The sequence below is a fragment of the Pristis pectinata genome, chromosome 35, assembly GCF_009764475.1.
Source record: "Pristis pectinata isolate sPriPec2 chromosome 35, sPriPec2.1.pri, whole genome shotgun sequence".
In the NCBI taxonomy this organism is placed as follows: domain Eukaryota; kingdom Metazoa; phylum Chordata; class Chondrichthyes; order Rhinopristiformes; family Pristidae; genus Pristis; species Pristis pectinata.
This window is the reverse complement of record NC_067439.1, coordinates 7303617-7320495: the sequence shown is the minus strand read 5'-3', so window position 1 is coordinate 7320495 and position 16879 is coordinate 7303617. Positions and strand designations below refer to the sequence as shown.

The 16879-nt window shown below is 38.9% G+C and overlaps 1 protein-coding gene across 3 annotated transcripts in view; it reads right to left on the bottom strand.

Moving 5' to 3' along the window:
• arhgap35a (Rho GTPase activating protein 35a) overlaps positions 1-16879 on the bottom strand; it is a 121200-nt gene that overhangs the window by 45467 nt on the left and 58854 nt on the right. For all 3 annotated transcript variants that reach the window (XM_052044076.1, XM_052044075.1, XM_052044074.1), the window contains one exon: positions 8841-8985. In XM_052044076.1, coding sequence (XP_051900036.1) covers positions 8841-8985 — 145 coding nt within the window. The remainder of the gene's footprint in view (positions 1-8840; positions 8986-16879) is intronic.

Genomic DNA, 16879 nt, shown 5'->3' with positions numbered 1-16879 from the left:
TTTGGCTATTAAACTAAAGTACAGGATTTTATGAAATGCCCTATTGAAAGGGAACCCAAAAGTTAAACAGTAAATGAAAATCAATACAATGCAAATTCCCTTTCCAACCACATTCAACTGCAGAAAATACCAAGCTTGCTTTTTTAAAAAAAATTACATCATTGCAGCCTGATGCAGCCAATGCCCTAATTTTTTTTTTAAAACATGCAGCAAATTCAATTCAGAAACTGAACAGCAAATCTAATACCCCAGTTATACTGGAAACATTTCTAATCGAAACTTGACGGTTTGCGTTCTACAACAAGGGCATTCTTATGCCAAGAGCATTTTTGTTAACACCAAAAGAACTGCATGTCTACAAGGCTACAAGGACATGCTGGCTATGAACCTGCCCCAGCAGAGAGGCATTGCAAAGGTGAAAACCCATACTGCCCTGTAAAACAGAAATTAATCCAAATTTCAGCCAAGTATTTTAGCATTTTGAAAGGATAGCAGATTATTCCATCTGAGTAAAAACAGAATAACCCTATTCTGTATCACCAGTGACCTAGTTCATAACAATAGCAAATATACATTATAAAGGTGGCTTTGCTCCATTATAATAAAACATACTAAAAAAAGTCAAAATGCAACAAAGAATCACTTTCAGATCGTAATACTGTCTAAATTTTGTCCAGTTGCTCCATGAGATAATGACTTTCAAAATATTAGAATACTTAGGAAATTTAAAATTACTAAAACAAGAAAAAAATGAAATCAAACTGCAATGTTCTAACTCTTGCTGAATTAACTACCAACTTTCTGATAACGATTGAAGTGAGGAGAACGAAGAACTAGATTCAAAAGTCCCTCCCCTGCACCACTGAGAGTATGTCAAATTACACAGGTTAAGCAAATTGCACAGATATTTCCCTCCTAATCCAGCACTTTCACATCAAGCAAGGACGAGATTGAATTTCATTCCTATTTCCTGGTTTATCACTAGCCAATTTTGGAAAGAACAACTTAACATCCCAAAAGACAAAACTGGACAGTGGAACTACACATACTCTGCACAGGGGCGCAGGCACAGGGCTTGCTATGCCATTTACAGAATTATGTACATAATAATTTAGTCAGGAAGAAATGTATTAAGAGGAGAGAATTATATAATGCCAAAATTGAAATTTATGGAACGAGAATCAGAAAGGAAAAAACTGCTGGCCTGCATGCTTCATGCTCCTGCAGTATTAGGTCAAAAAGGATCAGATGACTAGGAGTTGTTTCCCTTGGGAATTTCCTCAGTCATTTCACTCCCGGCTGATCTTCACAGGTTGTAGGTACAGCAGAACAATTGACAAATTCCTCTTGAATATCTAAACCTCAAACTGTTCAGAAGCCTCATCATTTCACCAAATACAGTAAAGCTGAAAGTACTCTAAAATACTGCCAATTTTTCTAATAAACCCACACATTGATTTCAGTCGTCCCGTCTGAATGTCATTGTTCAAAAACAGGAACCAAGCAGAAAGCTGGTGGCTGTACAACCATCTATTGTTGGCACAAAATCTGGTTCTTAAATATGAAGCCAGTACATAGCACGAACTGTTAACAGGAAGCAATTGTAATGCACCAAATCTATCCTACAAGCTTAGTGTTTGGAAGCTTTGGCATTGTTTTTTTTAAACAGTTCATGAGATCTTGAATTCTCAATTAGGTAAAGGCATTGTAACCACACTCAAACTATCATATACAAGCCAGGATTTATTTTTTTCTTTCCCCCCAAAGAATATTTTTTGCCCAAAATGTAATTATTCCTTCATGGAAATATTTAAATAGGGATTAAAAGTGGTTAAAATTAAAAACCAAAAGTTAACATCTCTAGCATGGAGCTTCAGCTATCAGCTGCTTTTGACAAATCTCAATAAGGCTAATGTTAATCTTGGTACTTTTTTTGTTAAACAGTTTGAGATTTGTGCCATACAATCAATTGCTTATTCATTCATTTTCAGGATCTGGGCATCACTATCTTGGACAACATTTATTGCCTATCCCTAATTACCCTTAAGATGAATATGGTGTTGCTGCCATGAACTGCTGCAGTCCTTCTGGAAGGGTTTTACCGTAATATCAATGGGGAGCGAGTTCCAGAGATTAAACTCAATGATGAAGGAACAGCAATATATTTGCAGGACTGGATGGTCAGAGACTTTGAGGGAAACCTGCAAGTGGAAGTATTCCGATGTGCCCAAAGCCCATTACTTCTTGGTGGTAGAATGTTGCCACAGTAGTGGCTGAAGTGACTGCAGTTCATTTTGTAGATGGCACACACTGCAGCCAGTGTGCCAGTGGAGGAGGGTGCCAGATGTGGTACCAATCAGCCTCCTTGTACTAGATGGTATCAAGCCTCACCTATGTTTGGAGATGCAGTCATGCAGTTAAGTGGAGAATAATCCATCACATTCCTGACTTAGCCTTTTCGATGTTAATGCCATTGAATGTCAAGGTAGGTGGTCAGCCTCTTATTGAGAGTCACTGTCTGGCAAGTGTGATACAAATGTTATTTGCTACTTCTCAGCCCATTCAAGTCTTGCTGCATGCAGACAGACGTACACTGTTTCATTTACCGATTGCAGCTAATGGAATTGAACAGTTCAATTATCAGCAAACATCTCCACTTCTGACCTTACGATGGAAGGAAAGTCATTGAAGAAACTGAAGATGATTGGGCCTTGGACACTCCCCTGAGGAACATCTGCAGCAATGTGCTTTAGGTGGGATATTTGACCTCCAACACCTGCTTCCTTTGTACAAGTTATGATCCAACCATTAGAGTGTTTTCCCCTTAGCGTCAACTGACAAGTTTTACCAGGGCCTCAATGCCACATTTGGTCAAATGCTACCTTGATGGGCAGTCACTCTCACCTTTCCTCTGGAAGTAGGGCCTTCCATCATTTTGCTAATTAAATATGGACATATGAATTTAGCTTGCGTTTTTTTTGGTCATGACAAACTGGGCAATTTTCCACATTGTCCAGTAGATGCCAGTCTTGTAGATGTACAGGAACAGCTTAGCTAGAGCTGTTAGTTTCTGGAGTGCAGGTCTTCAGTACTACATCCAGGATGTTGTCTAGTTCCAGTCTTATGCATCCTGTGGTTTCATCATGCAGATTGAATGGAATTGGCTGAAGACTGCCTTTTATGACAGTGGGGATATCAGGAGGAAGATGCAATGGATCATCTACTTGAAACTTCTGCTTGAATATGTGGGTGACTATTGCTTTCAGTACTCACTTGTTGGGACCAGCTTATCCTGTTGGTTATTTAATTGTCCACTACCATTCATGACTGGATGCAGCAGCATTACAGAATTTTGATATAACCCATTGGTTGTGAAACCATTTAGCTCTATGTATTCCACACTATTCAGCAGATATGCAGTCCTGTGTTGCAGCTTTACCAGGTTAGATGCTCTTTGGTACTTCTTATGTCATTCCCAACATAACCTTCTCATTGAATTCAAGGTTGATCATTTGGCTTTGCAGTAATGGTAAGAACATGTCAGGCAACTTCACAGATTGTGATGGTACACGTTTCTGATGCCACTGATGGATTTCAGAGCCTCAGATGCCCAATTTTGAGCTGAAGATGGAATTTTACCTCCATAAAGGAGAATGCAGTGGTCACTCCTACCAATGCTGCCATGAATCTGCAACAGGGAAGAAGTCAAGTAGGCTTATTCTGTATGTTGGTTCATGCACAAGGAATAAGCTTGAGAGTGAACCAACTCACAAGCAGCAAACTCCAACAAATGTGTCCTTTAAACTCCATCTCAAATCAATGGTGGCGCTGCCAAACCACTAATAGACATCAAAACCTCCATTCTGACTACACCAGTGCTGTTTTCAAGTGTTCTCAAGATGGAGCAACACTCAGTCCGTGGGAAGGAAGCCACCTTCTGATTCCTATGTTTCAACTGATGTCATGAGACTTCTTAGGGGTCTACAGTTAATAGCTACACCCAGAGCTATTCCCTCCCACTTGTATCACCACTGCTTCATACCCTCTGGCTATCCTGCCAGTAGAACAGTTGGTACTCAGATCATCATGAAGGAATCTGGCACATTATATGCAGCATTATTTGAGCAAATTAGGCTAGCTGTCCAATTTGCACATTTGCAAGGACGACAAGATGGGAGTAATTTTTCTGTATCCAAATTCACTGGCAAAGTCAATGGCAGATGGCCATTAATAAAAAACATGTGGTTGGTGACGAATTGGCATCGTGTGATTGCTTAACAAGAATAATAATTCCCCCTGATGAGAAAACAATACATGGGGAAAACATTGTTTCGGAGAAATCTCAGACACTGCCGAGTTTGTTATTGCTAGGGTTTATAAAACACGCCCACTCTAACCTATCAGGTCCATCCAACACCACAAGAGATGTACTACCACGATTCAAAAAAACAGATGAATAAGCAGTGCTTTAGGAACTTTCATTCTAATGGCTCTGCAGCATTCATAAATTTGGAAAGTTTATAATAAATATTTGATTGAGTCTCAATTCTCCACTACCTGTATGAATCACAATAGTTACAAAAAGGTCATAAATCACCTGAGTTCCAGTCTTTTTTGTTAAAAACAAACAAAATGCAAAACAGGGAAACCAAGTTACAAAGGAGATACTCAGTTTGAGTCAACAATACATTGAGAATTTGAAGAAAAACTGCTGAGACTTCCCTTCTGCAAATAATAACTGTTCAAACCTTGATGTCATGACTGTTACTTTAAAAAACCTCAGGTTGTCATTATTTTATACAAAGTGAAGTGCTAAGTGCAATGCAGTCAATGTTATGGTATTTCAGATAATAAAGGCAGACATAAAATATAATGCCTCAATATTGGTAAACTGATTATACAACTGCAGAGTTAGTTCTTTTAAATTTTAGTCACGTCTAGGGATACCATTTAAACAATACAATTGTGGAGACTAGTTATAGATCTATATGTGACTAATCTGAATAATTTGTGACAAAGATCACAAAAAGCATATTACACAACAATGAAAATCACTGGATTTATTGGTAAATGTATTAATCTTTAATCTTGGATTTATTTTTTAAGCATTTCAAACAGACATCGACCATAACCTCTGCACATTATGAATATTCTGGAGTTAATGCCTCCGCCAGTAAAAAAAATTATTAAACTTACAATGGTAGAACAACACTTTTTTTCCATTGCTACTTTTCTAAAAAGTAGAAACAAGACAGCATTCTCAGAAATGAATGGATGCTTTCCAAGAGGAATTTTAACTGAAGGAAAATATTCTCTTGCCAACGTCCCTGGTGGTTGGGTTGGCCGTATATAAAGGAGTTCTAAACCTGGCACACAGTCTTACTTTCAATCTATGATCAGTTTCAGTCCATTGTGGTTGGAATATCATAGCAGGAGTTGAGAAAAAAAAAAGAGTCCAGGATTCCAGTTGTCCAAATCCATGGGTATGGGAAAAGTGTAAGAATATGGCATTGAAATTGATGAACCATGATCACACTGGGAGAAAGGGCCAAATGGCCTACTCCTGCTCTTATTTCTCTATGCTCATATACCTGTACATTACGACAAGTGAGGGACTAGTCAGTTCACCTGGTTCATGCCATCTCCAAACAGAGGAATGCTATCACCACTTTTCTCATTCTTTATTTCCCTGCAGCCCTGCAATTTATTTTCTCACATGCCCATCAATCCCCCTTTTGTCACTAACCTACGCCAAGAGATAGCTTGCAGTGATTAATTAACCTATCAGCAGATATTTGGGATGTAGGAGGAAGTGAAAGCACCCAGCAGAAACAATGTGGTCACGCAGAGGATGTGCAAACTCTCAGAATCAAACTCAGGTCCCTGGAGTCGTGAGGCAGCAGTACTAACTGCTGTAGCAGCATTTGGGAATAGAGAAGGATGGGATAGGATTTGGGCATGATAGATTCCTCAATGACACTGTTAAAATGGGGCTTAGACAAGCAACTAGAGAGCAGTTGCAGGACTATAACCCAAGCAAATCTATCCCTTCCTTAAAAGCAGGAGAAAAGATAAAGAGCCAAAACCCAAGATATCCCTAATGAAAACAATACCAGGGACTATATAACTACAAAGGGAATTTAGAAGATTAAAACTGATCTTGTGAAACAGTTAAACATACTGGCTGCAATCACATCACTCACATTTCAACACCTTCCAAAGCTGGTCAGGACATGCAACAACAGCAAGCAGAAAGGCTGAAAATAATCTGCAGTATGCAGCCATTTCTATTATAATTATCCTAACTCCAGTGAAAGATAGCAGTAATAATGTCCCAATTTCTTTGCCACCATAATTCAGACAGGAAAGAAAATGTATTTTCTCAAAAAGAAAATATGTGAAGTGAGGCAGACTAGTTCATAAACAAAATCCAAAGAGCCAATGCAACATGCCCAACACTCAAATCATTTCTGGACTGGATCCTGGTTATTTCCACTGCTACCACTCACATTCCTTATGTCGGGGAAATTGCAAACACCACCTTTGGCTCCATTTGTTTGAAGAATACCATAACCAAGCTTAGACTTCTCAATCTTCCCCGACAAGTTATTACAAAGAATCTTTACTTGCTCATAAGACAATGTCTCAATATTGGAAGCAGAACAATCTTGAGGTAAAACAAACAGCAACTGTAGGGTTTAAAAAAAAAAGCCATTACCTGCCAAAAAAGCAGCTAATTCAAAGAGATTACTTTTAAAAATGCTTACAGAATTTATAGAGTAGCTTAACATTGAAATGATAGTAACTAAATTGACACCATTATGCTAGTACCTCATCATGGAAAAAAAACTTCAAAAACATTTCACAATTTCAACATCCGTTTCCTGTAACAGGCAGGCGTAATTGAGAGTAGATGAGGGATTAACATCGCTTCTACTCAAGGGCATACAGTTGGACATGTGCAGCAAATATACATCCATCTATCCAGTCCGAACCATACTGAGCATTTTTAGCAGTATTCATCACAAAAGTACACAAATACCAGTATGCAAAATGTCAGAAATCACATTTAACATTACCTGCCTCACAGCTGTGCTATCCTTCCAGCTCACAAACCAAACACTGCACCTGATCAATTTTGCATTTCATGGAAGGAACTATGACAAAATGACTATGTGACTAGGCACAGCTCAAACACCATCTATAAGTTTGCCGATGACACCACTGTTGTTGGCAGAATCTCAGATGGCGCTGAGGTGGCGTACGGGAGTGAGAGATCGGTTGGTTGAGTGATGTTGCAGTAACAACTCCTCATTTAATGTCAGCAAGAGGAAAGAATTGATTGTGGACTTCAGGAAGGGGAGGTCAGGAGAACATGCACCAATATTCATTGAGGGATAAGCGGTGGAAAGGATGAGCAGCTTCACGTTTCTGGGCATCAACATGTCAGAGGGTCTATCTTGGGCCCAACATATTGATTCAATCACGAAGGCACGCCAGTGGCTCCACATCATTAGGACTTTAAGGAAATTTGGTACGTCACCAAATACTCTTGCAAGTTTCTACAGATATAAAGCGGAGAGCATTCTGACTGGTTGCATCACCGCCTGGTATGGAGGCTTCAATGTGCAGGATTGGAGGAGGCTGCAGAGGATTATAGCCAGCTCCATCACAGGCACAACCCTTCGAGAACACCTTCAAGAAGTGGTACCTCAAGAAGGCAGCATCCATCATTAAGGACCCTCACCATCTGAGACATGTCCTCTTCTACCATTAGGGGAGGTGGTACAGGAGCCTGAAGACCCACACTCAACACTTCAGGAACAGCTTGTTCCCCTCCACCATCAGATTTCTGAACAGTCCATGAACACTACCTTGTTATTCCTCTTTTGCACTAATTATTTTTGTAACCTATAGTAATTTGTCTCACACTGTACTGCTGCTGCAAAACAACAAATTTCATGACATATGTCAGTGATAATAAACCTGATTCTGAACAAGAGCAGGCACTTGGCTGCTAGTAATCTAACAACGTCCATTATGGATCAGTTACATCACTCTCCCCATTCACACCACCCTTTACATAGGACAGCAAGAAAGAGTCAAATAGAGGGATACGGTTATAAACTGCAAGCATTTCAATTTCACCACTTCTGCTTCAACCATTTTCATGGGTTTTATGTGCCTTTAGTAGTCTTATTGCTTCGTTACCTCAAAATGAAAACTGGTACCTAACAGTCATCGTCCATGCAAATGTTACTCGAGCCAGCAGCTTAGGTCGGGAGATATTCATACAATTCTAACCTTTAATTGGCCCCATTGGAGCAAATTGTGTGTTTACTGGCTTTCTATCCCAATGCCTAGATTACTGGCACGACCCCAGCACTGCACAAGACAAGGATACCAGAGTATTCACTGATTTACACTCCTGACACTTCAACAATATCTTTGCTCTAGTAAAGTCACTCCTCCAGGGCATAATCATACCACCATTAAGATAAAGTAACCTTTGTAATCAATACTGCAAACATTAGCAAAGATATGAAGAGCTTCCCATTTGAACCACCTTGGTACATTCCATTCATAACTAATCTGATTCAATAACAAAAACAAAATTGGGTATCACCCATTTTCTAGACGCTTTTAATTGAAATAGGTGCGGGACTTGCATAGTTATTCAAAACGAGGCATTTTCCTTCGAACGTTATTTCAAATGTGTGAAAATTAAATTGGAAAACTTGTTTATGAGTAAGGAAAATGTGCAGATCTGATTCCTGTGCAACACTCATGTTTACACTGCTTCACAAAGCAATCAGACACTATCAGAAATGTAATCTTACCTGTAGAATCAATAAAATCTATGCATTTTTCAATGAAGATGGGAATAGGCTTCTCCACTGTCACCACAGAAGTCAGAGGCACTCCAAAATAATTGCTTTCCCAAGTACTCTTAGAAATGGAAGGTCGAGGTTTGGGCTTCGGCTTCTGCAGATAAAGAAAAACATTTAATAACACAAATTTTCCACAGTACACTTGTGAGAACAGAGTCTCAAGGCTTGTTACATTTTCCACAAGTTAAATTTCAGCAAAGAACTGGATGTTATGCTTGCTCACACTCTTTCTTGAATTTATTTACAGAGAAGTGTGTCTTACAGTACTGTGTCCAGTTCTGGTCGCCTCATTATAGGAAAAATGTGGAGGTGTTGGAAAGGGTGCAGGGGAGATTTACCAGGATGCTCCCTGGATTAGAGAGTATGCATTATGAGGAGAGACTAAGGGAGCTAGGGCTTTACTCATTGGAGAGGAGGAGGATGAGGGGAGACATGATAGAGGTGTACAAAATATTAAGAGGAATAGATAGAGTGGACAACCAGCGCCTCTTTCCCAGGGCACCAATGCTCAATACAAGAGGCATGGCTTTAAGGTAATGGGTGGGAAGTTCAAGGGAGACGTCAGAGGGAGGTTTTTCGACCAGAGAGTGGTTGGTGCATGGAATGCGCTGCCTGGGGTGGTGGTGGAGGCTGATACGTTGGTCAAGTTCAAGAGATTGTTAGATAAGCATATGGAGGAATTTAAGAAAGAGGGATATGTGAGAGGAAGGGGTTAGATAGTCTTAGGTGTATTTGAAGGTCGGCACAACATGGTGAGCCGAAGGGCCTGTATTGTGCTATATTGTTCTATGGTTAAGTGAAGTATGTTTTGAAAATAAGTACAATTTGATTAAAGCTCAGTTTTGTATTACACTTAATGGTAAGGTTCAAAGTACAGTCAAACAAGCACTTCCAAAGTGACTCAGACCAGTCCTGTGATTACGATGCTGGTAATACGCACTTCGGTTTCCCTTACTGGTGTTTCACCCAAACTCGATCCCAACCAGAGTTGATCTTTTACCTCAATACCACTTTCCTGCCCCATCTCTATATTCCTTGCCCCTTTTAATGCCTAGTAATCTAGAAATCATTTTATTAAATTGCAAATAAATACATTATGCATCTCCTTAAATCTAAAAATCCATTAACTATATTTTTAATATTAGATTCTTGCACCATACCATTAAGAATAAAACTTAGACACACTAGTCAAATGCAATGATGCAATAACCAAGGTGGCAGGGCCAAATAAAAAAAAATTTAAGGTTACTAGCTATCCAACTAGCTTCACAACTACATTACAACTGCACAGAGAAACAAATGGTAGTCAAGAACTCTGGATTTTCGCACCTTATTTTTCATACCGACATAATGAAAAGTATGCATTTTTCTTTAATGTACAAAAAGGTTTTGCTCAATTGCTCCCAGAGTCAGCAAAACTTCCTCAGTGCAGCAAATAATGACCCAGGTTTTGTGGCCAGCAGCAAAGCACAGCATTCATCACTAACCTCTAAAGAAAGCTGCCCACAAAAGAAACCCACAACCTCTCTATGGTCAGCCAGTGTCAGGAATCAATTCTTTTGGACTTTGGGCATGTCATCATTTGCTGGGCAGCCAGGTAAATGAAAGAATTTATCCTCTTGAAATATTTAAAATTGTTAAGGGTTGTAACATAAAATTCAATTAAGGAAATTAACACTATAATTTTAAAATCTAAATGTTAATTAGAACAAAATTAAATAATCTCAGCGAAATCGTATTAGTACAAGAGAAGAAAAGCTACTGAATAAGACGGCGACAAGCTAAGACAAGCCATGACAGAATGCATTAATGTAAATTTAGTTGCCTCACTGTGCAATGATTAGGAATTCCGCTTTGTAAATACCAAATAATGTAATACTCAATAGAAGATGTTCAAGAAATGCTTTAAGAATAAGACTGGAAATTACAGGCCGGTGAGCCTGACGTCAGTCATAGGTAAATTATTGGAAGGTATTCTAAGAGACAGGATATACAAGTATTTGGTTAGACAGGGCCTGATTAGGAATAGTCAACATGGCTGTGTAAGTCACATCTAACCAATCTTGTAGAGTTCTTCAAGGAGTTACCAAGAAGGTCAATGAGGGAAAGGCAGTGGACGTTATCTACATGGACTTTAGCAAGGCCTTTGACAAAGTCCCGCATGGGAGGCTGCTCCAGAAGGTTAAGTCACTTCGCATTAAGGATGAGGTAGCCAATTGGATTCCACATTGGTTCAGTGGGAGAAGCCAGAAAGCGTTAGTAGATGATTGTTTCTCTGACTGGAGGCCTGTGACTAGTGGTGTGCCGCAGGGATCGGTGCTGGGTCCGTTGTTATTACCTAGATTAATGATTTACATGATAATGTGGTAAACTGGATCAGCACATTTGTGGATGACACCAAGATTGGGGGCTTAGTGGACAGCGAGGAAGGCCAAAGCTTGCAGCTTGATCTTGACCAGCTAGGAAAATGGGCTGAAAAATGGCAGATGGAATTTAATGCAGACAAGTGTGAGGTGTTGCACTTTGGGAGGACAAACCAGGGTAAGACTTATACAGTGAATGCTAGGGCTCTGAGGTGTGCAGTAGAACAAAGGGACCTGGAAATACAGATCCAAAGTGGAAATACAGATCCAAAGTGGCAACACAGGTAGATAGGGTCTTAAAAGAGAGCTTTTGGCACTTCGGCCTTCATAAATCAGGGCACTGAGTACAGAAGTTGGGAGCTATACTGAAGTCGTACAAGATGTTGGTAAAGCCGAATATGGAGTATTGTGTGCAGTTCTGATCACCTACCTACAGGAAAAATACAAGCTTGAAAGAGTGCAGAGAAAATTTACAAAGATGTTTCCGGGACTTGAGGGACCTGAGTTATAGGGAAGGTTGAATACATTAGGACTTTATTTCCTGGAGCACGAGAATAAGGGGAGATCTTAGAGGTATACAAAATTATGAGGGGTATAGATAGGGTGAATGCATGCAGGCTTCCTTCCCCCTTCCACCCAGGGAGATGGGTCTAGGCAGAAGATCAGGTTGGCATGGACTAGATGGGCTGAAGGGCCTGTGCTGCAGTACTCTGATTCCAAGATGATTCAATAACTCGACAAAAAGGCAAGAGTGCATCCTGAATTTAAATGCAAGAATACATTTGATGGGATACTGACACTTAACATTTCAAGATTTCATGGTAATGATTACCATCTGAACTGCAACAAAGCTCACACCCTTGATACATTTAAGAAAACTAGTTGAACCTTGCCTCAACATTGCATGGAACTGAAAATATATTTCAACTCTCAAAAACGAGCTTTTTTGCTGTACTGGAGGTCCCATCTTCCATTTCTTCATTCAAATTTAGCAAAGTAGAAAGTACACTATTATCTACTATACTATTACACTAAAGACTCAGCACATTTTTGAAGAGTTTAAAAAGAGATCAGCAGTGGAAGTAGTAACTAGGAAAAAGCCCATTGCCTCATGCCATCATGAACCCAAACTGAAATTGGTATATTATTGTCACATGTACTGAGATATAGTATGTTTGCATGCCATACTCAAGTACATTGAGGTAGTAAAAAGAAAAACCAGAATGCAAAATGTCCTTCAACTTAAATCACAATTTTAGATAAAGCAACAAATCTCTTTTACTGAACTTACCAAAAAATTCACTTAGACAATCTTTCATGCGATTTCAGGTAATTTCCACAGAATTTCACTTCCATCAAAATCTCTGGTATTCATTCACTTTCTATAATTTATCCAACAAAACAATGCTGGTTCATTTTACTCTAAAGCTAACTCTTTCCTTCACAATTCTTGATTTATTTCATTAGAAATAAGGCCTGCTTAACCTGCCTGCTACAATAGAGATGCAACTACCTATTGCAGAAATAGGTTGTAAAAAAAAGATTGGAATCTGTGGATTTTTTTTTCCACGCATAATTGGCCAGCAAGGCACATACTAACAGTGAAGTTAAAGAATCAGAAAGGGAAATAGTTAGCATTCTGCATTTGACAAGCTCTCTCCTTACGATAGTCAGCTACAAAAGCCAGCTCTGCATTACAGAAAAGATAAAAATTATTAAAACTATTTTTGTGTAATGTTTAAATGCACGTTTCTGAAAGCTGCAGCAGAGACCATATAAATTGAAATGCAGACCTTGAAGAGGAAATAAACTCTTATGTTTAACACGGATAACCTCTTAAGGAATTACCAATTTTGATCAGCATCATGCAGCTAACTTCCGTTATCCGTTTCCTCTCCAAAGGAAATTACTCCTCAGAATAAAGGTTTTTTTTTCAGGGGATGGGGTGTGAGAAAATGTTTGGTACAACAAAATGTCCCATTTTAAAGAAGTTCAACACTGACACAGAGCCACATGAGGAGACAAAGATAAATGACAGAAAAGTTTAATCACAAGAGACAGGTTTTAGCAAAAGGTCTTAAAAGGAGATGGACGGAGGTGTAAGGAAGCCAATTCCGGAGTCTGTAGCTGAAGGCACAAAGTTGAAGTATGGAATAAGCACAGAAAACAGAGGGGAATGTGGGGAGGAATTTACATAGAACATACAGCATAAAAGTATAGGAAGCAGCAGGATTGTGGATGGCTTATAAACTAAAATGGGAAACTGTTAAACTAAACAGTTGAACAGGGTGGGAGTGTAGTTGGTAGGCATGCAAGAGCAAATAAGTTATAGGGAAGGAGGAGGAATGCTCCTAAGGAAGTGCTCTGAAAACCACAAAAGATGGGCCAAATGGCCTTTTTCTGAGACTTTTCTCATAAGCCATCAAGACATTCATCCCAATAAATCTAATAGAATGCTTTAAGTTCTCCATTTATCAACTTTACTACTTTAGCATTTCCTCATTAGATGACTGAAGTGTTGATGATTTTACTCGTGATATTGCCTTCATTTATATATCAAATTCATTTCACAATACCACAAAACTAGTATGGTATTTAATCTTTCTTTAGGCAACATGCAGAGGTCGCCAGATTACCAAGAAAGCCAATACCTGTACTGTGCAAGTTCTCTGTTCAAAGCAGATCACAAAATTATTGGATTCTCAAACCCCTAGCCATTACAGTATACTTTGCTGCAATATTAAATGTTTATCTTTGCCACTGGGCTTCTTTGGTTAAAACTTGTCAAACACGTTTTTTTAATCTTAAATAGACCATTAAAAAACATACATTCTTACTGATGCTCAAGTAAAACAGCAAAAGAAAAGGAATAAGAGAACAGGAGATGGGATAATACAAGGTGAAGTGCACATGCAACACTAATGGACTGTTACTTTTTGGTGTGGGGGAAAATAAGAGGAAAATTGAGGAAACAATTGCACTTGGTTCCATTTCAGATATTAGATGGTGATATAATGAGACATCAGTAAGCAGAGAGGAGGGAGGTTCATGCATTAAACACTAAATCATCGGGTCATTCATCAAATCATCACCACTCCTGCCTCCTTCTCCATTACATACACTATATATCCAAAAATAGCAACATTTTCATTGTTATTTACTTAACTTTAACAATAATAAGCTTGATGCCAACAACTGAATTATTGGTTTTAGTAAAATGGGAATAAATTGAAAGTTTCTCTTCAGATTTATTGCAATACCTGTTGCCTTTTTGGACAATACATGCAACAAGATTTCTGAATGCATTTCCATGTAGGAAATCCCCAGGTGCATGATCAAATATCAACATGGAAGGCTTATTACAGAAACTGAAGACATAACTTTGGGAGTGAGAAATTTTTTTCCTCCATTTTCTGATAGTTCAATTAATAGCACTCAAGTCATTGCTTTGCTATAGACCCTCCCTATTGCCATGTTTGCGTTCCACAGATATTATGGGGCCTCCAATAGTTCACCCTGCACAAGCAGATTTTAGTTATTTAACTTTATCGGTGGTAAATATATTTAAGCTCATCTCAACATTCATACTCCTTTTAATATGTCACAGACATAGCATTAATGGTCCAGTCGCCAAAGATAACAGGCACACTTTGGCCAAGTTAACATGAGCATGCTTATCTCGCACTTACTTGTACAAAGACTTTTCAGCTCTTGCCCTTCTAACTATAGGTATTCCTGGGTAATTAGACACAATAAGTCTCCACAGTACAAAGCATTAAAAGTGAACAAAGATTTGATTTATGGGTTACTTCTGCATTCTTCAGTGTCAGCTATTGGCAATCCAAATTGAAATGCACACAAAAAAAAATGGGCCTAAAATATTCTACAAATCACTAAAGTCAGCTGAGTTAGCCATCTTTTTTAATTGTTACTTTCCACTAAGCACATCTGTTTGCTATTATACAGATCATTCCTTTTCCTTTCCTCAGTTAGAATTTTGTCTCAATTACAAATATACAACATATTCTCTCATTTTGGAAGATATTTGGACTCTGAAAGGATATAGATAGTTGAGCAAGTGAGCAGAAACTTGGCAAATGGAGTTTAATGTTGGAACATATCGAGATCATGCACTTCAGTAGGAGAAATCAAAAAGCAGATCACCTAAATAGTGAGACTACAAATGCGTGGAGTACAAAGGGATCTAGGTGTTCGATGTGCATGAAACAAGTTGACATGCCGGTGCTGCAAGTGTGGAGACAAATAGCATATTGTCCTTTATTGTTAGGGGGTTGGAGTTTAAAAATATTGTTATAATTGGACAGAGTACTAGTTAAGCTGCACCAGAAGTATTTTGTACTGGTTTGGTCCCCTTATTTAGAAAGGGTATATTAACATTAGGGGCAGTGCAGAAGAAACTCCTGGAGGAGTGTTGTCCTATCATGAACAGCTAAAAAGTTAGAACTGTACGCTTTGGAGTTAAGAACGAGGATGATCGTATTGAAATATACGAGATAGCACATTCTCTCTGCGACAACGTGGGTTTCCTCTGACATCCCAAAGACATGCAGCTTGGTAGGTAATTGGCCACTGTAAATTGCACCGTGTGAGAAAGTTGATGAGAATGTGGGGAGAATAAAAAAATGAGATTAGTGTAGGATTGGTGCAAATGGGTGGCTGACGATCAGCACATACTCGGACTATTAAAAGATATTTGGATAGGTACATGGATAGGGATATGGGTTAAATGTTGGCAAATAAGACTTGCTTACATGGGCATCTGGACAAGTCGAGCCAAAGGGCCTGTTTCTGTGCACTCTCTCACTGTGACTGTGACTAAGATAATGTTGAGATGATTCCACTAATGGTAGCGTATTGAACATAGGGGCAGTCATTTGAAACTTATGTGGGAATTTCTCACAAATTGTATTCTCTGGAATTCTCTACCCAAGTGGGTGTGGAGGATAGCTCATAGAAAGGAGTTAAGGAGGTAGATAAATCTTTGAAAGAAAGATCAGGGAATTGAGGGCCACATGGAAATGGCAGAGAGCAGTTGAGGCATAGGCCAGGTTATCCACTATCATAATAAATGTAGGGCTTAACTCCAAGTGCCCTACTCCTGCTGTTTTATTGTGTACTTCTGTGTCCTTCTTTCCAGAGGAAATAATTCATTACACAAATCTGGTTCATCAAATTCTACACCAGCTATCCAATCTGCTGAGGTTATCCTGACACAGCCATATAGTGCTTGAGAAGTTCCATAAGAATTTCAATCAGAGTAATGCAATTCAACTCTGAGTCAAAACAGTTAACAGGGATGCGGACTTAGAAAGTCTCCCTGTGCATATGATGTGGTTCATTACTTTTGCTATTATTCACACAATAACTGTCAGAGAAAGCTGACGTTGCAGGTGAACAAAGTGCATCACAGGGCCAAAACAAATGGATTTCAAATTAGAGTCACCCAAAAAGTCTTTACCATCTCTATTATAGAGCAAACGCTTTTGTTTGAACCAGTTTCTAATTTTTCTACCAGTCCTAAACACGCATACTAATGATGAGGCCGATTTCTTAGGGATTGGACATTATCCAGTACTAGACAGAAGCAACTGAGTCTACAAGTAA